Raw genomic sequence first — 21,411 nt, forward strand, 5'->3', positions numbered from 1 at the left:
CCCCCTCCGCGCCGCCACTGCGCCGTCCTCCGAGGCGGCAGGGGGCGGTAAAGGCTCCGCCAGCGCTTGCCCGTTGCCATAGCGACGCCGCCGCCGCCGCCATGGCCGTGCCGGGGCCGGCGCTGCTGCTGCCCGCCGAGGCCGAGGCGCTGGTGCGGGCGCTGCAGGGCACCGAGCTGCGGGACATCGGCGGGCAGCGGTGCGGGGGGACCGCGGCTCTGGGAGGGGGGGCTCTCAATTTGGGGTGTCCCTTTTGGGGCTGTAGGGGGAGAGGAGGACCCCAGGTTCGGGGTCAGGCAGGAGGGCAGGGCCGGGGGTGCTGCTGCAGGGAGCACACGAGGCTCAGGGGACGCTGCGGGGCTCGGGGGTGCCGGGAGCAGGTTTCCCTGCACGGCCAGCAGCCCGCGGCGCTGATGTCCTGCTGCCTGCCCTGCAGATGGCTCCGGCAGCAGGAGTCTGTGGAGAAGCTCAACATGGACGCGATCCTGAGCGCCTCCGCGGGCCAGGAGCAGCTCCTCACCGAGCTGTTGGTCACCTACGCCAAGGTGAGCTCCTTGCGTGTGGTGGTGACCCCCCCCGTGCCAGGCCCTCAGCTGGAGCTGGGGGGGTCTGGTGGACAGCGTGCAATTTGGGGATGAAGCGGTTGTATCTCTGCGCGGTTGGGTTTGGGGTGGTTCTTAATTAAAGGTCAAGCTGCGGTGTTTCTACTTGTTGGTCTCTGCTTCGTTTCTTGGAGCTTGTTCTGGTCTCTTCTGCGGACCAGCCCCCTCTGCTTGTGGATCTCAGCGCTTTACCTGGGGTGTCCCAGCCCCGAATGTGCAGGGCTGCACAGGGATGGGTGCTGCTGGCCCTGGCCACCTTCCCCCTTTGCAGCCTCAGGAGCTCTCTGCCCACTGGTCTGTTGGTGGAAAGCTGTTGATTGCTGAGCTGGGTGAATGTAAAGGCAGCAGCGTGCCTCAGGGCTGCCCTCCTCCATGGGGTGACTCCAAAGTCTTTGTGGCTGAGCATTAGCAGTAAAACTGCTCCCCCCTCCCCACCCCGCAGCACTGGTCTGAAAGGCTTTGCTTTCCCCATCCCTTCCCTCGCTAGATTCCTGTTCTCATTGGCGAGCTGATCTCTGTGGAGATCTGGAAGCACAAGGTCTTCCCTGTGCTGTGCCGGCTGGAGGACTTCAAGCCGAGAAGCACCTTCCCCATCTACATAGTGGTGAGTAGAGGGGGCAGTGGGGATGACCCTGGGTACAAGGTGAGCACCGCTGTGCTTAAACAAACATCTCACCCTAAAGATCTTGGAGCTGGGGCTTTACATCTCGCCAGGCTGAGAGGCGGTGCTGAGCAGTGTGACGCTGGGAAGCAGCTGGCTCCCAAAGCCATGAGTGGTGACAAGCCCATGTCCTTGCCCTCAGGATGGACAAGGATAGCTCAGCTCTGTGGAGGCCTCACCCCTGCCTAATTCCAATCAGGAGCTTGTGGGAGCTGCTGGATGCAGCAAAAGCTGCTCCTGGTGGTGGCTGTGCTCCTGGCTTGCGGCTCTCAGAGACCTGGTGCTACCCTCGCTCCCAGGCAACAGCCTCCCTTGGGGAGTTCCCCCCCCTCTGAGCACTGTTTTTCTCTGGCACCTCTAACCAGAGGCCTCTCAGAGGTTACATGCTTCTGAGGTTAAGGAAAATGTTTTTTCTTACTGAGCTCCCAGGAGCAGCAGTCCCTTGGGCCACACTTGGCAATGGAATGATGTCAGGAGCTGGGCTTCCCTGCAGAGGGATGCAGCCCTTGCCCTAAAGGAAATCTGTCCAAGGCTTGAAAGTTTTAGCTCATTTGCAGTCCAGGGTAACCCCAAGGTAACTTCCTGGGGCAAGGTGGTGTCTTCCCTGGGCAGCCATTTGTGTTGAGGCAGCATTTTCTCCAGTCAGCTATCTCACGGTTCCCGGTCTCCGGACAAGGCTGTCTGCCCGTTCCCAGGGGGCTGAGAGCAGCACTGACAAGCAGGAAGGGCACTGTTCCATCTCAGGCAGTGGCTCCGTGCTGGTGCCAGGGGCTTCAGCTTGCCTGAGGGCTACAGTGGTACTGCCACGGTAGCACAAAGCCAGGGCCCCGGAGAGCCCTGCCTGCTGGGAAGCATGGTTCTCTATCAGCATGTTACGGCGTTATAGGCATGTTAACATAAACATTAATGTGAACTGCATGACCTGGAGTTGTTTTAAAGATTACATCACTTGCATTTGGCTCCTGGACTTGTGTCTGGCCACAACTACATAAGCAGCTTCTTAGAAGAGCTCTTTTCTTGATCCCATTGCCTGTGCCCTCTGTGCTAGTGGCTGCTCCACTGTGATCTAACTCCTGTCATTTCCCTCCCGCAGCTGCATCATGAAGCCTCCATCATTAACCTCTTGGAGACAGTGTTTTTTTACAAGGTAAGAGGCAGGTTCAGCTTTCCTCAGCTGAGGATGGAAATCCACAGCCGTGGGGCTGACCCTCTGAAACTGCTGTTGCTGTGAAGGAGGTCTGCGAGTCAGCAGAGGACAGCATTCTGGATTTGATTGATTACTGCCACCGAAAACTGACACTGCTCGCAGCTCGGAGCGCCAAGGGACAGACAGTGACCCTGGCACAGCTTTGTCCTGAGGATGTGGCCAGCCCCTCATCCATGCAGGTGAGGAGAGAGTCCTGTAGCTCACTGGGGACACATATGATGGAGGATGTGGGCAGCCTGAAGAGGCACAGAGGGGGTCTTCCCATGGAGACAGCCACGGCTTCCAGCTTGAGGCTTCCTGCAGGGCACGGTCTGAGCTCTGAGGGGGGATGCTGGAGAGCTGACAGTAAGGCAAAATATTCATTGCCTTTTTGGCCTTTTGCCACTGCTCTTGAAAGCTGTGTGGCTATGTCTCCCTGCAGCTTGTGAAGCCACCTTAGCAGCTGGCTGCTGCTAAGAGCCAGCCAGGGTTAACCATGAGAGGGATCCTTCCCTAAATCAACGTATAAGATGACGAGGAATCATCCTAACATGGTTCCCTCCAATTTGCTTGGCTCTCTGAGAAACACCTCCTCTCTGTGCTGGTCCGGGCCAGCCCCGAGTCCAGAGCTGTTCCTACCGAGGTGTTCCCAGGCTGCTGTGGGAGCTCTCTTTGCTTCTCAGCGCCTCGAGTTCTCTCCTTCAAACTGCACGCACCACGAGGAGTGTCTGGAGCAGCAGGGTTAAAGTGACTGCAAGCTTGGCTGGACCTCCCCGCACTGCCTCCATCCTTTGGCTTGTTGCCTGAGCACGTGCTCCTCTCCCAGAAAAGGGAAGGAAGTGGAGGGCTCCGGAGCACAATAGGGATGTTTTCCAGGAAATGTTTTCCCAGCTGGGGAGGGGAGGGGAGGGGGTGTCTCTGTTAGTGCTTTGACATGGCTCAAGTTTAAAATAAAACAATCTTTTCAGCCAATAGCATTCTAAAAAGCACTCGTCTCCCAAGGAGCCTGGTTTCCTCTGATTCATTCCAGCCCCTCCTGACTCCACGTACAACAACCCCCTATGAAAAAGCTGTTCCTGCCTTCTCCTGTGTTGTGGAGCCTGTTGTCCTTTGTGACTCTGCGTGGCGATAACCCCTGGAGCAGGACTTGTTCTGCTGTCCCCCAGAAGCACAGGCAAAACATAATCCTTGCCTGAAGGTAGCAGAGATGAGGTCTGAATATCAGGAGGAGCTGTACGAAAGGGCCTCACTGCAGGAGTTTGGAGAGGGAGGGGGATAAGAGCCCATAGGGTGTTCTTAGTAGCGTGTGGGGCACTGGCACGGGAAGCACAGAGCTTCTTACCACAGGAATTTGTAAGGGAACAGTTGCGGTGGCACTTCAGAGGAACACGAGGTGCTGAGCTCAGTGCTCTGCACACAGAAATGTGAGCTGCTGAGCATCTGGGACCGGGGAGGAGAAGCTGTGCCTGGGCCAAGGAGAGGGACTTGGCACCGCTGCTCAGATCGGCTGTGCCAGTGGTCCCGAACGAGGCTGAGGCAGAGGGTGGTCAGGCTGTTATCCTGAGCACGTGGGGATCAGATGGGGTGTCCGTGCTGCCTGGGGAGGGAAGGAGGCCCGGAGGCTGGAGAGCATGGCATAGCTGTGGACTGGGATAACCACAGGCAGATACTCCAGCTGGCTGGACGCAAGCTGTAGAGCAGAGGCAGATCCAGGAGGGGTGGGTGTAGGACTGCAGCTGTGCCAGGGCCAAGTTTGTCCCTCCTCCTCCTCTAGTTCCTCTGCTGATCATGCAGCTTTCCCCCTGCCTGAACCTCACAGGTCTCTGCAGGGCCACGGGCTGCAGGATGATCCCAGAATGGGAGAGAGGAGCAGTCTGGGACTGGCCTCTTCCAGGAGGTGTCCCTGTGCTGGGGCACTGCTGCTGGTGGCCTCCCATGACCCATTAGGAGTAGGGGGATGAGGAATGAGCAGCAATGGGCTGTGAGCACTTCTGCAGCTGCCCTGTCAAACAGGCAGCGCAGGCACAGTCAAGAGGAGAAGCAGGGTTTGTTTTGCAGGGCTCTGGTTTCCTCCCCAGTCTGTGGTTACCGATGCAGCCCGCAGCCTTCCTCCCTGTAGCTCCTGGGAAATGGGGCCTGCAATCCTGAGGCTGTGCTTGTCCCCCCGCAGGAGCTGCAGAAGCAGGCGGAGGCGATGGAGTTTGAGATTGCCCTGAAAGCTCTCTCCGTGCTGCGGTTCATCACTGACCAGGTGGAGAGGTGAGCGCCCAGGACCAGCAGAGCACATGTGCCCAGCTCTCCAATGTAGATTCCATGGGATTACAGCGGGTGCCTGGGATCCCTCTCAGCAGCTGCCTCTATTCCATGTTGGCAGTGCCGCAGAGGGCAAAGGCAGCAGCACCCACCCTGCTCCATGGTGATCCCAGGAACCCAGACCGTTGTGTTTTTCCTGCCTCCCCCATTTGCCTCAGGGAGGCAGTTTGTATCTGTTCTGCATTTGTCTGCCAGCCCCATTCACCCTTTCTGCCGTGTTTGCAGCCTGCCCCTGAGCGCGCTGACACGGATGCTGAGCACCCACAACCTGCCCTGCCTCCTTGTTGAGCTGGTGGAGCATTGCCCCTGGAGCTGCCGGGAAGCAGGTACTGATGGTGCCCTGTGGTACCCAGGGCACCGTGATGACATGCTGGGACCTGCATCCGCCAATGACAGGCTGTAGGAGCCCTTGCAGAAAGCTGCTCCCCCTCTAGCCTCCCCTCCAGCCTCCTCCCCTTGCTCCTGCCGAAAGCAGCTGCAGCACAGCTGGGCTGGGGACCCCTGCAGAGCTTCCCATGCTGATCCTCACACAGGGATAAGTCTCCTCTGAGCTGATCACGGCCAGGACAGGAGTGTAGCAGGTCTGGCAGCCTCACTTGCTCCTCTGGGGAGTCTTGTCCTGGGCACAGAAAGACCAGAGTGCCTGTCTCAGCCTTTCTGCACCTTTATAGGACCAGCACTAAGAATCCAAGGCAGCCATGGGCTCTCCCAGGCAGCAAACCACTGGCCCTGAGGCTGCTGATCATTTAGCTTCGCTCTTGCCAAAGGCCTCTGATCAGGTTGTGCCCATCACCATCAGCCCTGCCTCCTGCCCCCCTGCCACCCCCCAGCTCCCCCACTGCCTGCCTCTGAGCAGGGGTGGGCACAGCCTGGGCTGCAGGAACCCACACCCCTTCCCAGCCCTGTACCTAGGGGGTCACAGCACAGGCAGGGGAGGAAGAGATGCTGGGAAGCACGTGGCTCTGTGCCTGCTGAGGGGCCCAGCTGGTTGTGGGAGCTTTCCTCCTTCCTCCAGCCACAAAAGGCATCCCTTCCCTCTGCCTGTGTCAAGAGGGAGCTTTGATCTGAGGCCCTGAGGGAGGGCCTAGAAAGAAACAAGAGCACAAAGGCACTTCCAGGCTATGCAGATGCAGGGTTACATCCTCCTCCACCCCCCAGAGCAGCACAGTAGCTCCTGGAGCTTGTTGTGTCACTTTGGTTGTATTTATGCTACTTGTGGCTTTCACAGGCAGAAGAAACCAGAGAAGCGGATGTTGGCCATGCTGGCTTGTTGGCCAGCCCAAAACAGGGCTCTCGAGCCACTCTGTTGTTGCACTGTGGGTTCCCCCACCATCTACCAGTGCTCTACACTCCTGGCCAAGTAGAGAGGGAGATACCTCAGGGATCTTCCAGTTCCTGCCACAACCCTTTTGTTTTAATACATGTTCTTTATGCTTTTCATACTCTAATATATTGTCTCAGTACCAAGCAGGCTGCTATGCTGAGCAAAAAAGGTGGGGAAACTGAAGCAGGCAGAAGCATAGGGGCTTGCGTGCACTGCAGTGAGGCAGTGAGTGCAGGCTGGCACCCCCACTGCCTGCAGCAGTCTCTCCCTGGAGCCTTGTGTTCTCCTGTCCCTCAGGCAAGCTCAAGAAGTTTGAGAATGGCACGTGGCACGAGGTGCCCCCTCAAGACCAGGTGAAGATGACCAAGCTGGATGGGCAGGTGTGGATTGCCCTCCTCAACCTCCTGCTCAGCCCCGAGTGCCAGCGCAAATACCACTTTGATGGCTTCAACAGGAGCCAGCTCCTTAAGGTAGGACCCTACACCAAAAAGGCTGTGAGCCCCGCAGCACAGGGTAGGACCTTGCCAGCACTAGGCACCTCCATGCATCTCTCCTTGTCCTCTCTGTGGGCTCCTAGAAGCCAGTGGTGGGAGAGCAGTGGGGACTGTCACCGTGCCAGAAGCGGCAAAGCTTGTGTTTGCAAGTGCACCTTATGGGACCCCTATGGGTCACTCTGCCAGTGCCCCACAGATCCCTGCTCTTGCCATGCTGCTTCCCCAGCTCTGGCCCCCTTGTCTTGACCTCCCTCCATTCACTTCTCTTCCCTTCTGTGGCCACAGCTCCGTGTGTTCCTGACAGATGTCCTTGTTGACCAGCTTCCCAACCTGGTGGAGATGCAGAGATTTCTGAGCCACCTTGCAGTGACAGAGCCAGCTCCCCCCAAAAAGGATCTTGTCCTGGAGCAGGTATCCCATTGCTCTTCCCTCACCTCTCTGCTTTAAGCCTGGTAACCCCCTACACCCTTTTCCTCCCCCTAAGCTCAGCTCTGGTGAGGTGGTGCCCAGGGTGAAGCAGCCAAACACCCGTTTCACAATTACACCTTTATTGCTAGCAGAGGTGCCTGTATGCAACGTGGGAGTCTTGTCCTGCCAGTGCAGTAGCCATGCAGTCACATCTAAAGGTGTAAATGCTGGGTCATAAACAGCTCTCTGGGTGGCATTGGACTGCATGGGGCAGAGACACCCCTAGTTTGCTTTAACAATTAACTCTTCATTTAACATTTATCAGTGCTCTCCTGCTGAATTCTGGACTCCCCCTGGTCATGGGCTGCTTGGCACACTGTGTCCAGAGGGATGCCAAGGGCTGGGGATAGAGCCTGCTCCCGGCTGATGTATGAAGCTTGATCCCTGAGGATCTTCAAACAGTGTGAGGTTCTTGGGGGTTTAAATCCACGCAGTGGTAATCTCTGGAGTAAAGTGTTCCTTCAAAGTGTGTCTTTGTGTGAGCTGAGGGGAGAAACTGTAGATCTGCAAACAGGCAGCTGGGAAAAGCAGAGGCTCTTCCCCACTGCCGGAGGCTCCTACACCGCTAACTGGAGCAGATGGGTAGGCTGGGCAGCGAGGAGAGCAGACATGCTGTCCCCAGCAGAGCTGGGTGCAAGGCCCAGGAGAGGGGTGATGTGCCCTATGCAAAGCTGAGCCACGGCAAACGCCAGGAGCTGGGGCTGAAGAAGGCCAGTGGTTGGGGCTGGGATGGCAGCAGGATGAGGTGGTTATGGATTAGCTCCACGGGCCTCAACTGCCAGCGTGTCAGTGGCACAGGGACAGGCAGCTGCTGCCCGGGGACCTCGTCCAGCCCTTGCCCAGGCTGCTGCCCTTCTCCATAGCTCTGCTTTTGTGCCGGTGCCGTTCCTGCTTCTGCCAAGGGCTGGGGCTGAGCCGGGGGGCAGGCAGGGGGAGCCAGCTGGAAGCACACGCAGGGGCTCCCTGCTCTGCCCAGAAAGCGGTGAACTCACTCCTTGTCTCCAAGCCAAGCTGAGGAAAGGCCTTTTTCCATTCGGTTGCTCCCAGAGCAGCCTCCTCCCCTTCCAGGCCTGGCTATTTTTGCTGTGCTGGAGGAGGCAGCGCCGTTTGAAGCAGCATCTCCAGAGCCTGAACTCCCCATGCTTGCTCTTGGCTGGTGCTTTCCCTCTCGCATTGGTCAGCCCTGCCCCGGGTGCTCGCCTTCAGGGAAGTAACGAGTGGAAAACTGTGCTCAGGCAAATGGCTCCGGAGCATGGGGTTCACACTGGTGATGGCACGCAGGGGCTGAGCCCAGGCCTTCCTAGTCAGGGGCTTCACTCTCGCTTCCAACCAGACCCCAAAGGTTTTGCCTTGTTTCACCTGAACGCTCATTGTCGAGCAGAACCATTCCCTCCGGGTACCCAAAAGCACACCCTTGCTCCCTGCTCCCTCTCTGCACATGCTTCTCATGCCTGGGGCTGGCTGTCCCCTTGAAGGCCCCCACACCACAGCTACGAGCACCCCTTCCTCCTGCTCTGCCTCTCCCCACAGGTTCCTGTCATCTGGGACCACATCCTCAAGAAAAATGCAGGCAAGTGGGAGGCCATTGCCAAGCACCAGGTGAAGCGCGTCTTCAGCCCCACCGAGGAGGAGCTGAAGCTCCAGGCTCGCAGGTAGGGCCCTGCTACATGCACACAGGGTGCCCCGTGGAACCGGTATCCCCATTAGCAGCATGGAGCTCACAGTGGGAGGGTGGAGGGGTCTGTGGCGCTGCTGGGGATGTTGCTGTGTGACAGGGTGCAGCGGGGACAGCTCGCTGCTTGTGGGCAGCTCCCTGTGAGCAGCCTCACCCCTTCTCTGCCTGCTGCAGGTGGGCAGAGACCTACAGCCTGGACATGATGGAGGCTCTGGCCCCCGACAAGCCCCGCTGCAGGGTGTGTGGCACGGAGGCGGCCAAGCGGTGCTCTCGCTGCCGGAACGAGTGGTACTGCTCACGGTAAGGGAGCCCTGCAGTCCCCGTGTCCCCTGCAGCCCCCAGTGCTCCCTGTTCCGCAGTGCTATCAGTCCACTTGCCATGTACCTCTCCACATCTTATGGCAAGGCTGATGTGCCAGGACACTGGTGGAGGGTTGTGTTGCCACAGCGAGGTGCTGAGCTGCCTCTGCCCCACACTGACAGCAGCGATGGGCTGCACTTCCCTCCCCTGCACCCTGATGTGGCATGAGTGGGGAGGAAAGCACCCATGGCTCTGTGGGTGCAGGTGACAGCCTGAGATGTGGCAGCTGGGGTGGTGGCAGTAAATTAGATCTCTGGTCCTGAACCATCTGCCAAGGGTTGGTGTTAAACCGTCTTAGCCCCGCAACTGAGGGCTGCATCCACCTCCCTGTTGGGCTAATGCTTAGCCCCGCCAGCTCCGCCCCCGGTGCCCGCAGGAGCATGGGGCTGGGGTTTGTCCTTGTCACTGCTTCACTCCTGGGGTTGGACGTGGCCCTGCTGTGTCCCTGCTCAAGCTTTGGGCACCACACTTCACAGCAGAGCCCCTGAGCAGTGACTTCTCTTCCACAGAGCATGCCAGGTCCAGCACTGGCAGAAGCACAAGATTGCCTGCAACCTGATGGCTGGGGCGTCAACAAGCGTGAATGACCTGTAAGAGAAGAAGTGACTGGCATGTGGCCTGCAGCTCGCCCAGGCAGGGGTTTCCCCTCTGTGTGCAGTCCGGTGACCAGAGCAGAGAAGCCGTAGAGGCCCCTCCTGCCTGCTCCCAGCCCGGGCAGCACTGCCCCGGCTCAGCCCCTCCTGCCACCCCTCCTGCAGCCTTCTCCAATAAACCTGCTTGTGCACCACGCTGCCGCTTGGCTCCTGCTTGGTCTCCTAGCTGGAGATGCTAAACTGCTTCCTCCCCTCCCTTGCACTTAGGGAGAGGGGGAGTGTGCCTGTTTGCCCCCTTTGTAACAACAGAGTTCCCAGAGAACCCAAAAAGGGAGTCAGTAAGTTTTGGCCAAGCCCTCTGTGGCTGTGCTGGGAAGGGAAGTGGGTGAGAAGGCCTGCATGTCGCCTCTTATCTTTTGTCTCTTATCTTTGTGTTGGAGTGGCGGGGTGAGCAAAGGATGTGGTTAGCATGAGCACCTCGCTGAGAAAGCACATGAGTTCCTCAGGTGTTCATGATATGCCATCATGCAGGGATGATCATCAGTAGATGTGACTTAGCACTGAGAGCTTGCCCCCCTGCTCACCAGCATCTCTGCAGGGTTTACTGCTGGCCTGCGCTGCCTCGGGGTGCATGACCCCCTCTCCCCAGCCAGCAGCCGCTGCCAAAGGGCTGGAGCCTTGGTCTGCGTGCAGCTGAGAAAGGTTGCCAGGGCCGAGCCCCTTTTTGGTTGGGGTGTCTGAGCCCATGCACTCACACACCCTGACACAGGCTTTGCATAGCACTGCTGCTGCTGCAGGAGCCACGACAGCAGGCAGGAAACCATCCCTGTCCGGCCACGCAGCCTGGATTCGGGCTGCTCGGCTGCGGCTGTGGCCAGGCGGAGCACAGGGGCTCTCCGGGGGTGCTTTGGCTGCTTCTCCCCAGCCGCCAGAGGGTCCCAAACGCCTGCCCCGCTGGGAAGCCGCGTCCCGGAGCGAGGCTTGCCCCGATCCCGCCGGGGAGAGCGGGACTGCCGGAGCTGGGCCCCCCCTTCCCCGGCAACGGCTGCGAGAGCGTCATCCCCGCCTCCAGCCCTCCCTGCCGGGCGCGCCGGGGCCGGGGGCGCCCGTCGGGACCCCGGGGCGCTGCGCGGCTCCCCCATCGCTTCCCGCTCCTGCCTCAGTTTCCCCCGCGGTGCCCGAACGGGGCGGCCCCTCCGGTCCCCGCCCCGGCCCCTTCCCCGGTGCCGGCCCCCGCCCCGCCGCCGCGCAGCGCCCGCGGCCGCCGGGCCATGGAGCTCATCGAGCTGCGGGAGCTGCAGCCGGAGCCGCGCCCGGGCCGGGGCCGCCTGGAGCGGACCAACGCGTTGCGCATCAGCCCGGCCCGGCGGCCCGGCCCCGGCGCGCACCCCGACCCGCGGCTGACGGCGGCACCGGGCGCCGGGCACCGCTTCGAGCCGCGGCGCCGCGGGCTCCACACCTGGTGCGACCTCTGCGGGGACTTCGTCTGGGGCGGCGGCAGGAAGAGCCTCCAGTGCCGCCGTGAGTACCGCGCTGCGCCCCGGGCCTCCCGCACCCCCATCGGGCACCGGCATCCCGCCACCGGGCACCTCCGGCGGGCACAGGGCATCCCCCACCGGGCAGCCCCACCGCCGGCAGTCCTGGTGGGGAGCGCCCACTGGGCATGGGTATCCTGGCACCAGGCACCCACAACAGGCACTGAGCATCCTGGAACTGGGCACCCCCTCTAGGTACCACGCGTCTCAGGACTGGGCACCTGCCCCAGGCAGGCACTGAGCACCCCAGCACTGGCTGTCTTGGTACTGATTACGTCCCGTAGGCCCTAGGCATCCTGCTACTGGCACCCCCACTGAGTACTGGGCATCCCTGTGCTGGGAGGCGCCGTACAGAGGCACTGGGCCTCTGGGCACCAGGTACCTCCACCAGGCACTGGACATCCCAGTACTGGGCACATGCACCAGGCAGTGGGCAGCCCCAAACCAAATATCCCCACCAGAAACCACACATCCCAGTACTGGGCACCCACACCGGGCACCAGGCAGCCTGGTACCAGGCACTGGGTATTCCAATACTGGGCACTGAGCATCCCAGCCATCAGGCACCCACAACAGAGGCCCAAGCAGGGAGCACAGGCACTCTAGTGCCTGCCCAGCACCATGTCCCATGTGGGTGCTGTTCCCTGGGCTTCTGGCACCACACTGCACGGGCAGGCAGCTGGCACTGAGCACCAGTACTGACACAGACACCAGCCCTTGTCCCACCAGGCACCAGTACCCTCCCAGGCACAGCTGGTGACCCTGACACCCAGGGCCATGGTGGTGACACTGGTCCCATCCCTGTCCCTAGACTGCAGCTTCACCTGCCACTACCGGTGCCGGGCCCTGGTGCGGCTGGACTGCAGCGGCCCCCCGGGTGCTGGCGATGAGGACGATGGCAACGAGCAGGCATTGGAGAAGGACACCAACGTGGTAGGACCCGGCCTGGGTCTGTGAGGGAGGGTGGGAAGTGGCCAACCCTGGGGACTGCCCGGGCTGGGGGTGAGGCCATGGCATCTCATGCCGGCAGTGCTGTGCCACGCTGTACCCATGGTGTGCCAGGCTACGCTGTGTTGGGCTGTGCCGGGCTATGCGGGGCTTTGATGTGCCATGCTGGGCTGTGCCGTGTGAGGCTGCGCTGGGCCATGCTGGCTGGGCAGTGCCGTGCTGTGCCGTGCCATGCCAGGCGATGCCATGCCGGACGGTGTCAGCCGTGCCGTGCTGTGCCAGTCCAGGCTGTGCCGAGCCGTGCCGGACCCCGCCGTGCCGAGCCCAGGCTCCGCTGTCCCGCTCCGTGCCCCCCGGTGCCCCGGCACGGCTCGGCCTGGAGCGGCGGCTCCGGGAGCGGGTGAAATCACCGCCGGAAGCGGGGCCCCGCCGCGCCGCCCCCGGCCCGCGTCACCCCCACGGCCCGGGCGGGGCGGGGCCGGGGCCGCGCTGAGCCGGGAGCGGGACAGGACCGCGACAGCGACCGGGCGGAGGCGAGCCGGGACAAGGACCGGGACCGCGCTGAACCGAGCCGGGATCGGGCTGAACCGAGCCGGGACGGGGACAGGCACCGCGATAGAGACCAGGCAGAGCCGAGCCGAGATAGGGACCGGGACCGAGCTGAGTCGAGCCGAGCCAAGAACCGGCACCGAGCTGAGCCGAACCGGGATAGGGACCGGGGCCGGGGCCGGGGCCGGGCTGAGTCGAGCCGGGACAAGAACCGGCACCGAGCTGAGCCGAACCGGGTTAGAGACCGGGGCCGGGCTGAGCCGTGCTGGGACAAGGACTGGGCTGAGCCAAGCCGGGAGCAGACTGAGCCGAGCCAGAATAGGGACCGGGAGCGAGCTGAGCCGAGCCCGGGCAGGGACCGGGAGCAGGCAGAGCCGAGCCGGGATAGGAACCGGGGCCGGGCTGAGCCGAGCCGGGAGCGGACAGAGCCGGGCCCCAGCCCGGGGACCGGCCGGGCTGGCGCGGGGCCGGGTGTGCCCGTGTGCCCGCGGGCTCGGTGGGGCCGTGGGGCGGCCGGCCCGGGCCGTGGCCGCCGCCGTGCCCGTGGCCGGATCGGGGTCGCGGGGCGGCGGGTCCGGGAGCAGCTGCGGGGCGGTGGCGGGGCTGGCGCTGCGGCGGGGCGGCGCGGGGGGCACGGGGGGCAGCACCGCCAGCAGCGGCTACTGCAGCCAGGAGGACTCCGACTCCGAGCCCGAGCTCTTCTACACCGCCCGCACCTCCCTCGGCCGCCGCCCGCGCCGCCGCCAGGTCGGTCCCGGTCCACCGGCGTGACGTAACGGGGGGATGCGGTGACGTCAGGCGGGGGGGGCAACCCCCCCCCGGGGGTGGGTGCTTGAGGGGCAGGCGAGGGGGGGCAGTTGTTGCCCGGCCGTGAGGGAGATATGGGGTGCAGGCAGTTCTGTCCTGGGGGCTGAGCATTGCCCTGCTGTGGGGCTACCTGTGGGGGGTAGATGCAACGCTGTGGGGCGAGCGAGGCACAGTGGGGTGAGTGGGGCTGTGCTGTCTGGCACGGCGGCCCCATGGTCCCCGGGGCTGGATTCTCCCGGAGGGAGTGAAGAACAGTGGTTGGGGGTGCCAGCATTAGCCCCTCGTGGGGACCACAGCCGGGTCCGGCAGTACCCGCATGCCCTAGGGTGGCCGTTGGGGCCAGGAGTCTTGGGTGCTACTCGGCCCCATGTAAATACTCATTAGTGGGTGCCGGCGGTGGGACGCTGAGCCTGGATTCCCCTGTGTGGGGCCAGCGCTTTGAAGTGGGGTGCCGGCAGCATGGGCGAATCCCGGGGTTCCTGCCCTGGTGCCGGGCTGGCGGCTGCCAGTGCTCTGCCCTGGGGACGCCTCTGTGATCTGGGGTGCCGGCAGGGGTGTCCTCGCAGCGGGTTCACCCATCCCTGCAGCCCAGGGACGAGGGCCTGGGCGGAACTGGTGCCGGTCTGGAGGCACGGTGAGCTCATCAGCCGGGCTGATGCAACCCCGCGCAACCGCCTCTGTGTGTGTGTGTGTGCCTGTGTGAGCCAGTGTTCGGGGCGGGCTGGGGGCCGCGGGATGCCGGGACCGGCGGAGGGGTCCCGCTCAGCCCAGCTGCTGTCGTGTAGGATGAGCCCAGCGAGTGGGAGAAGGCAGAGTTGGACCAGGCGCAGGTGGAGCAGCGGATCAAGGAGTACAACAGCCAGATCAACAGCAACCTCTTCATGAGCCTGGTACGGGGCTGGCATGGGGCTGCGGAGGAATCCCAGTGTCCTGCCTTGGCCCTGCTCACCCCCCCACCGGTGTCTCCCAGAACAAGGATGGCTCCTACACCGGCTTCATCAAGGTGCAGCTGAAGCTGGTGCGCCCCGTCTCGGTGCCGGCCACCAAGCGGGTCCCCGCGCTGCAGACAGGGCGGTCGGGGCCGCACACGCAGGGGGTGAAGCGCCGCACATCCTTCTACCTGCCCAAGGGCACCGTGAAGCACCTGCACATCCTCTCACACACGCGTGCCAGCGAGGTCATCGATGCTCTCCTCCGCAAGTTCACCGTCATCGACAACCCTCGCAAGTTCGCCCTCTTCGAGAGGTCCGAGAAGGATGAGCAAGGTACCAGGGGTGGCCCAGTCCCCATAGCTGAGGCCCCACGGTGGCAGTTTTCCCCTCAGTGGTGGTAGCCTCATGGTGGTGATGTCCCCAGGTGGTGGCGTACCCCATGGTGGCAGTGTCCTCCATGGTGGCGGTGTCCCTGTTATGATGGTATCCCCCTTGGCAGTCCTAAGTGGCTGTAGGGGTGTCCCCTCATGGCAGCACTATCCCCTGTGGCAGTTTATGTCCCCATGGCGATGTCTGCATGGCAGCAGCGTCCCTGTAGCAGTGGTATCCCCCTTTGGCAGCAATGTCCCTGTTATGCCCATGTCCCTCATGGCAGCAATGTGTCCCCCCCCATGGTGCTGATGTCTGCGGAGTGGCAGCATCTTCACTGGTAGCAGCATCCTTATAGTGGCAGCGTCCTGAGAGTGGCAGTGGTGTCCCTATAGTGGCAGTGTCCCATGGTGGTGATGTCCCTGTGGCAGTGTCCCCCCCCGTGACACATGGCTGCCATTGCAGTGTACCTACGGAAGCTGGCTGATGAGGAGCAGCCCTTGCGGCTGCGGCTGCTGGCTGGCCCCAGCGAGAAGGTGCTGAGCTTCGTCCTGAAGGAGAATGAGACCGGGGAGGTGAACGTGAGTGTGGGGATGAGGGAAGGGACTGGTTGTATGTGGCCATGAGGGGACCGGGGGACGTGGCCTTGGGGGGGACACAGCCATGGGGGGGACACACCACGTCCCCGTTGCGGCAGCAGCCCGTGTGCCCGCAGTGGGACGCCTTCACGCTGCCAGAGCTGCACAACTTCCTGCGCATCCTGCAGCGGGAGGAGGAGGAGCACGTGCGCCAGCTGCGGCACCGCTACGCCCGCTGCCGACAGAAGATGCAGGAGGCTCTGGCTGCGTACACACCGGGGTGACCGTGCCATCTGCGCTGGTGGTCAGGCAGCACACTGGGACCCTTGCCCGCCGGCGGGTGGGGGCACTGGGAGGGGGGGTGGAGTGGGGCACCCCGTGACCCACCGTCACAGCCGCCATGGGGCTGGCCCAGGGAGTGGGTGTCCCCAGGGGAGTAGGTGTCCCCAGGATGAAATGGGTGTCCCTGGGGGGAAGCAGGGCGTCGAGCACCAATAAAAGCATCTTGGTGACGAGGCCTGGCCTGTGGCTTATCTTGGGGATGGGGGGGGGTATCGGTACGGGGAAGGGACACGAGGACCCCCCCGATGCCACCGGGCTGTGAGTGCGCGCACGTGGTGTTGGTCCGCGTCGGGGCTCGAACCCGCGCCTCCGAAGTTCCCGCCGGCGCCAAGCGGGGAGGTGGGCACGCCCCTTGCCGTTCTCACGTGACGCGGTCAGCTCCGCCCCTCCCGGGTCACGTGGGGGGGTGGTGTCGCGGGCGCCGGAAGTGTCGCAGCGGCGCACGCAGGGCGGTGCTCGGTCGGTGTCACCGGGCCGCTCCCGCCGCCCCCGCCGCCGCCATGGGCAACAGCGGCTCCAAGTCGCGGGGGCTGTGGCCCTTCGCCTCCCCGGCGGCGGGCGGCGGCGGCGCTGAGGGTGCCGGCGGGCAGCAGGCCCTGGCCCGGGCGCGGGCCGCGCGCGCCGCCACCCCGTTCGTCTTCACACGCCGCGGGTGAGAGGCCGGGGCGGCGGTTGCCATGGCAGCGGGGGGGGGGGGGCTCCGCTATGGGGCCTACACGAGCACTGCACGGCGGGGCAGCGGGAGGGCAGCCCGCGGCCCTCGCGGGGTTGGTGGTGCCAGCCCGGCCCAGCCCCGGGCACGGGAGGCCGGGAGCCGCCTCCCGTGCAGGCTCTTTCTTACCTGCCCGCTTCCCATCTCCTCTCGGCAGCTCCATGTACTACGATGAGGATGGGGATCTGGCTCACGAGTTCTACGAGGAGACAATCGTTACCAAGAACGGGAGGAAGCGCGCCAAGCTGAAGAGGATCCACAAGAACCTGATACCTCAGGTAGCGTGCCGGGAAAGGACGTGCTGAAGCACCACCGCAACAGCTGAAGTTCCAGCTTTGCAGGGGCCTCTGCATGCCGGCCTTCTCCCTCGGGGCATCTTCTTGCTGGGGAAGGCAAAGGCTGTCAGCTCCACCCAGCTTCTCCCGCAGAGCCCTGACTCCTGTGTGTCCTGGCTCACACTTGTGCCACTTAGTGAGACTGTAGCAGGAGAGGGAGAGCTGGTGATTCCCTCCAGCCCCACTATCCAGAGAGAAGCGGAGCCTCAGGCCTTTATAGCTGCCTGGCTGGGGAAGGCAGCTCAGCTGGGTGCGTGTTGTGGGGTGCCGAGTGCCAGGCAGCCCTGCATGGCTGTGACATCCAATTGCCTACCACCTTCCTTGAGGTGTGGGGAGCTGTGCTTGCTCAGCCAAGTGTCAGGTCTCTGTGGAGGGCCAGGCCCTGGCTTCGGGAGCATCAGTCGAAGCCCATCACCTGCTGACATGAGTGTGCGCTTTCCTCTGGCTGCTTGGTCATGGGTGAGATGTTGACAGCTGTGTGTTCTGCACCTCAGTGCAAAAGTCTCCTCTTAAAGCACACAACTGGGATGAAGCTGGACAGGTTCTGGAGCACAAATTGAAGGTCTCAGTGCAGGAGAAGGATAGCCTGCAGGTAGGGAAGCTTCTGGGGGCATAAGTGGAGAGAGTCCTTGCAGGAATCTTTCCTAAGCAAGCAGAAAGGTACAGCTCTAGTGAGTGCCTGGGCAAGCCGTTGGTGTGCTCTGAGGGGTGGATAGCCTCACAGTGGGATGGGACCCCTCTAAGCACTGCACAGGCAGTTATGGGGGGTAGGAGGCTCCCGAGCTGCTGCTCTCGCAGGGACAGGCCTGGGCTGTGGGACTGACTCCTCCTCAGTGTGGGTTGCAACTCACTGTTGGAAAGCTCGGCTGAGCAGGAAAGAGCAGGGACCAGCACTCACTAACAGCCCTCTGCTAGCCCAGGCTTTTCTCTGGCCCTGTGGATGCAGGCCCAGCCGTGAGCCCTGCTCCCCCCTCCACCCCGAGCCTCCCACCTGCCAGCGGGTCCTCCCGGTGCAGTAACAGGAGAAGGCTTGGACGGAGCATGGGAAAGGCGCCTGTAGCTGGCATGGAGGGAGCGTGCATTCAGCAGCCTCCCCTTTGGATAGAAAGCTGCTTTTCTTGTGTGCCAGCTGCCCTGGCTGCTTTCTCTCAGAGAGCTCTTTTCATTCATTTAAATCCCGTGAATGAAAGGTGCCGGATGAAAAGCCCAGACGGGCAATATCTGCCAGTCACGCACCAGCTGCTGCACGGGCAGTGCCTGGCAGAGCAGCTCCCTCCTTTCTCGCCCTGCTGAGCTCTGGACCCGCCATGTGTGGCCGCCAGCCCTGCCGCCCTCGCCTCTCCAGGGACGACTTCGAAGGGCAAAGTGCTTTGGCTTTGCATGCCGCTGCTGAGGCGTACCTGGTGTCACGGTGCTTTGTGAACTGCCGTTCCTCGAGGGCGCAGTGCCCTCTCTCGCACAGGTTGACTTGCAGGGCAGGGCTCAGGGCTGTTGTTCCAGTGTTCTCTTGTGCTCACCACTCTGACTCTTCTTTCAGGGCATAGTGAAGCTAGAGCACCCTCGCATTCACGTGGATTTCCCGGTGATCATCTGCGAGGTGTGAATTGCCAGACGTTGCTGCCCCACTGCCCCCAGCCTCACCAGGCGAGGCTGCCTTGTGTTCCCACCCGAGGAGGACTCTGGGCGTGCGGCAGGGACCGTTGCTCTCCCCTCACCTGGAGGTGAGGCAGGATGGAGCAGGCTGGGCTGGCTTGGCTGGCGATCCGTTCCTCACAGGAGATGGGTGACCTTGTGCAACGACCGCTTAAAAACATCCTTGCTTGAGTCAGAAAATACCTTTTGTAGCCTCTAGCCGACGTTTGATGGGTAACTGGAACTGCAAACGAGCTGCTGTGTTTGAGCTGTTAAAGGGAGAGCGAGCCTGCACTTCTCACCAGAGAAAATCCCCTGCTTCTCAGGTATGTGGCCCAGGGAGAGCCAGGGCAAAGGAACGTGCTGCCTGGGCCCCCAAGCTCCCTCGGGCCTGTTGGATGGATGGCCAGTGTTGCCACTTGTCGCTTGACATAGGTGGTATGTGATGCTCTTCTGGATGGATCCATTGATGAAGGATAAATGGGGCAGGCCAAGGAGGGACTGGTCTTGAAGCACATCTGGCTGGCTGCTGCGCTGCTCTTGGGAAGGGAACGGGGATCAGATGCCACTACATTGGACCTCGGTCTCTTCCCCCTCTGTGTTTCCCTGCTTATGCCTGCTCCAGGAAAGCTGGCTTTGCTGCTGCCTGCAGTCACTCTGCCTGCAGGAGATCTCTGTGGTCCGTGGCTGCTGCTGGCGGCAGCAGGGTCCCCAGCTCCGCAGTGGATTTGCCTCTCCTGTTAGCAAACCAGCTCCCACTGAGCACCATCCCTCACCTGCTTCAGGGCCGGGCTGCTGGGCAAGGCATCTCCTTATAACATCCTCACTCCCCGCTACTGTTTTGGACAATCCTCCTGGTGGGGTGGGCCTTGACATGGCCAAGCAGGAAGGAAATCCTCTCTTCCTTCCCTAATCCCTGAGAACAATCCATCGGTGTGCCGGTCCTGGCTTGGAAATCTCCCTGGCAATGTGAACTATGGTTTCTCCCGCATCCCAGCTCGTGGTAGGAGGAGAAACACGATGCACTTTACAGGGAGGCTTTCTGCTCTGTCTCGGAAGGTACTGCTCTTTTCTCCTCTTTCCTCATGCTTGAGAAGGTTGAGGTTGTCTTGGCAGCACTGAAAGGACCTCTCATCCCTACGTGCGAGCCCTGAGGAAGGCCTGGCCAGTCCTCAGCAATGCTAGCAGCCACTGCCTACCTGCTCTGCAACCCCGGACCAGGCGGGTGGAGGAGGACTGGTGGTGGGCACAGCTGTAAGCAGGGGTAGAGCCTGCTCCCCAGAGCAGCTAGCTCGGCTTTCCTCCTTTCGTTCCAGAACTTATTTACTTTCTAAGCACTTCAGATGTTTGCTACCTCGATTTTTAATTTAAGCTGCTGGCACTTGGCTGCCAGCCCTGTCAGCGTCTGCGTTGGATGTATCCAACCCCGCGCCCACCCAGAGCTGCCCGGGCGCGGGGCCACATTCCAAGCTTCGGAGAGATAACAGTGGTGTGGCTGTTGCCGTCTTCCTGTCACCACCTCTTCCCTCCACGTCCCCCACCCACTGTTCCCATCGACGGGAGCGAGCACGGAGGGTGAAGTGGATGTGCTGGCTGCCACCCATCAGGGAAGCAGGAGGGCAGGGCTCCGGCAGGGAGTTTGTCTACACTGTGATGCTGGGCGCTTCTTCCGACATCTTTTGTTCTACTGCTTTCTTGAAAGAGTCTTGTCTTAAAACAGTCCCCACTGAAGTGTTTCTTACTCGTACCACCTGCTCTCGAGTTTCTCCTGGGCCGGATCTCCTTGGGAAAGCTGTGCCTCCGGCTCCACAGGAGAGCAGGAGCTGCTGTCACCAGGAAGAGGAGAGGAGAGAAAGCCATGGCCAGGCTGCCCTGCTGCTGGCCGAAGGGCATGGGAAGCTGCACCAAACCCTCCTCGGGTACGGGGAAAGGCAGAGGAGGAATGGAGAGGGGGCTGGTGCCATTTGCCTGCCCCAGCGGGGAGCCCCTTGCTTGGCTACCACCCAAAAATCTGTTGGCAAGGCAGGGCCTGAACCCCGGGGGGGAGAAGAGACTGAGACCAGCTTAGCAGGCATGCTTTTGTCCTCACTGACAGGCTGTCCACCCTTCCCCCAGGGCATCAGACATGCTTCCCCTAAAACACACATCTTCTCCCACCGTCCCATGTTGCTGATCAGCAGCGAATCTCCACAGGCTGCCAACAAGCTGCGTCCTGCCCCATTTCTTCCCAGGCTGGTCCCTGAGCAGTCAGCCCCCAGGCCTCCCCTCCTGCAGCAGCAGGGCCTTGGGAGCACATGGAGGGGTCTTAAAAATGTGAAGGTCGCTGTAAATAGTATCTGTGTCCACTGTGGTGTTGGAGCAAGCAAAAAACGAAACAAAAAAAACAAAGGAAAGTTTTCCTTTTGGTTTTCTTCTGTTTTTTTACGATTTCCGTGCGACGTTGTGCTGTCCTGTGTGGATGTGTATCTGAACTGTACTCACTGACACTAGGCTCTTCGCTCCTCTAGCGCGTGGGTAGGACCCGAGGGGTTGGGGAACGTACACTATTTATGGTCCTTCCTCCCAGTGCATCTGTCCACTTTTGTTAAATTTCAATAAAATTATTTGTAGAGCCCACAAGTCCAAGAGCTGTCTCACTGGGGAGCGGGGCAGAGGATGGGGATGCTGGAGAGCTGAGGGGAGCTGGGCTTTGCTCTGTGCTGCTGGCACGTCCAGCCTGCTCGTTTTCCAGGCTAGGGGGGTTTGTGCTTGTGTGGCTGAACGGGTGATGAAGGGGATCCTCTTTGGCACATGGTGCTTGCAGGAGTTGGTGGCTTTGTCAGGCTGTGGCTCTGCTTGTAGCTGCTTTAAATACACAACGAAAATGTGATTATATAAATATGTAATGTTCCTGTTTGGGTCCCTCTGCCTTCCCATGTGGGGAAGGAGGTCTTGGAGGGACCTGGGGTTGGGGGCAGCAGGGGAGACCCGGGCAGCCCAACCTCAAGCCGGCCTCT

The 21,411-nt window shown here is 61.8% G+C and overlaps 3 protein-coding genes across 6 annotated transcripts; all 3 read left to right on the top strand.

Moving 5' to 3' along the window:
- Positions 1-12: 12 nt before the first annotated feature.
- On the top strand, positions 13-9,870 carry ZMYND10 (zinc finger MYND-type containing 10). Of its 3 annotated transcripts, none has more exons than XM_062610230.1 (12): positions 13-152; positions 437-545; positions 1,090-1,206; positions 2,357-2,410; positions 2,497-2,649; positions 4,620-4,708; positions 4,988-5,088; positions 6,384-6,556; positions 6,866-6,991; positions 8,579-8,700; positions 8,898-9,023; positions 9,593-9,870. In XM_062610230.1, exons 2-12 carry the CDS (start codon positions 474-476, stop codon positions 9,675-9,677), a joined length of 1,218 nt encoding a protein of 405 aa, XP_062466214.1. In that variant the 5' UTR covers positions 13-152; positions 437-473; the 3' UTR covers positions 9,678-9,870. The 3 variants fall into 3 exon arrangements, with proteins under 3 accessions (XP_062466214.1, XP_062466212.1, XP_062466213.1); XM_062610228.1 differs by having other exon boundaries at positions 63-199; XM_062610229.1 differs by lacking the exon at positions 8,898-9,023 and having other exon boundaries at positions 63-199.
- A 1,062-nt stretch (positions 9,871-10,932) lies between these two features.
- Positions 10,933-15,910, top strand: RASSF1 (Ras association domain family member 1). Of its 2 annotated transcripts, XM_062610224.1 has the most exons (6): positions 10,933-11,197; positions 12,023-12,144; positions 14,301-14,405; positions 14,486-14,780; positions 15,282-15,397; positions 15,532-15,910. In XM_062610224.1, the coding sequence occupies exons 1-6, from the start codon at positions 10,948-10,950 to the stop codon at positions 15,676-15,678; spliced, it is 1,035 nt and encodes a 344-aa protein (XP_062466208.1). In that variant the 5' UTR covers positions 10,933-10,947; the 3' UTR covers positions 15,679-15,910. The 2 variants fall into 2 exon arrangements, with proteins under 2 accessions (XP_062466208.1, XP_062466207.1); XM_062610223.1 differs by lacking the exons at positions 10,933-11,197; positions 12,023-12,144 and adding an exon at positions 12,375-13,455.
- Positions 15,911-16,154: 244 nt separating this feature from the next.
- On the top strand, positions 16,155-21,034 carry TUSC2 (tumor suppressor 2, mitochondrial calcium regulator). Its single transcript, XM_062610236.1, has 3 exons — positions 16,155-16,388; positions 16,606-16,726; positions 18,321-21,034. Exons 1-3 carry the CDS (start codon positions 16,237-16,239, stop codon positions 18,384-18,386), a joined length of 339 nt encoding a protein of 112 aa, XP_062466220.1. The 5' UTR covers positions 16,155-16,236; the 3' UTR covers positions 18,387-21,034.
- The last annotated feature ends 377 nt before the right edge of the window (positions 21,035-21,411 follow it).

This window comes from Pezoporus occidentalis, unplaced genomic scaffold, assembly GCF_034315485.1.
Source record: "Pezoporus occidentalis ecotype Australia unplaced genomic scaffold, CSIRO_AGI_Poc_V1 ctg145, whole genome shotgun sequence".
Classification (NCBI taxonomy): domain Eukaryota; kingdom Metazoa; phylum Chordata; class Aves; order Psittaciformes; family Psittacidae; genus Pezoporus; species Pezoporus occidentalis.

Excerpts from the sequence above, each read along its gene's own strand:
- ZMYND10 (XM_062610228.1), top strand. The coding sequence starts at position 102 with ATGGCCGTGCCGGGGCCGGCGCTGCTGCTGCCCGCCGAGGCCGAGGCG. Across the intron at positions 2,650-4,619 it reads CCAGCCCCTCATCCATGCAG|GAGCTGCAGAAGCAGGCGGA; the intron begins GTGAGGAGAGAG and ends GTCCCCCCGCAG. Across the intron at positions 9,024-9,592 it reads AACGAGTGGTACTGCTCACG|AGCATGCCAGGTCCAGCACT; the intron begins GTAAGGGAGCCC and ends TCTCTTCCACAG.
- RASSF1 (XM_062610223.1), top strand. The coding sequence starts at position 12,391 with ATGCCAGGCGATGCCATGCCGGACGGTGTCAGCCGTGCCGTGCTGTGC. Across the intron at positions 14,781-15,281 it reads GTCCGAGAAGGATGAGCAAG|TGTACCTACGGAAGCTGGCT; the intron begins GTACCAGGGGTG and ends CTGCCATTGCAG. Across the intron at positions 15,398-15,531 it reads ATGAGACCGGGGAGGTGAAC|TGGGACGCCTTCACGCTGCC; the intron begins GTGAGTGTGGGG and ends GTGTGCCCGCAG.
- TUSC2 (XM_062610236.1), top strand. The coding sequence starts at position 16,237 with ATGGGCAACAGCGGCTCCAAGTCGCGGGGGCTGTGGCCCTTCGCCTCC. Across the intron at positions 16,389-16,605 it reads TTCGTCTTCACACGCCGCGG|CTCCATGTACTACGATGAGG; the intron begins GTGAGAGGCCGG and ends TCCTCTCGGCAG. Across the intron at positions 16,727-18,320 it reads ACAAGAACCTGATACCTCAG|GGCATAGTGAAGCTAGAGCA; the intron begins GTAGCGTGCCGG and ends CTCTTCTTTCAG.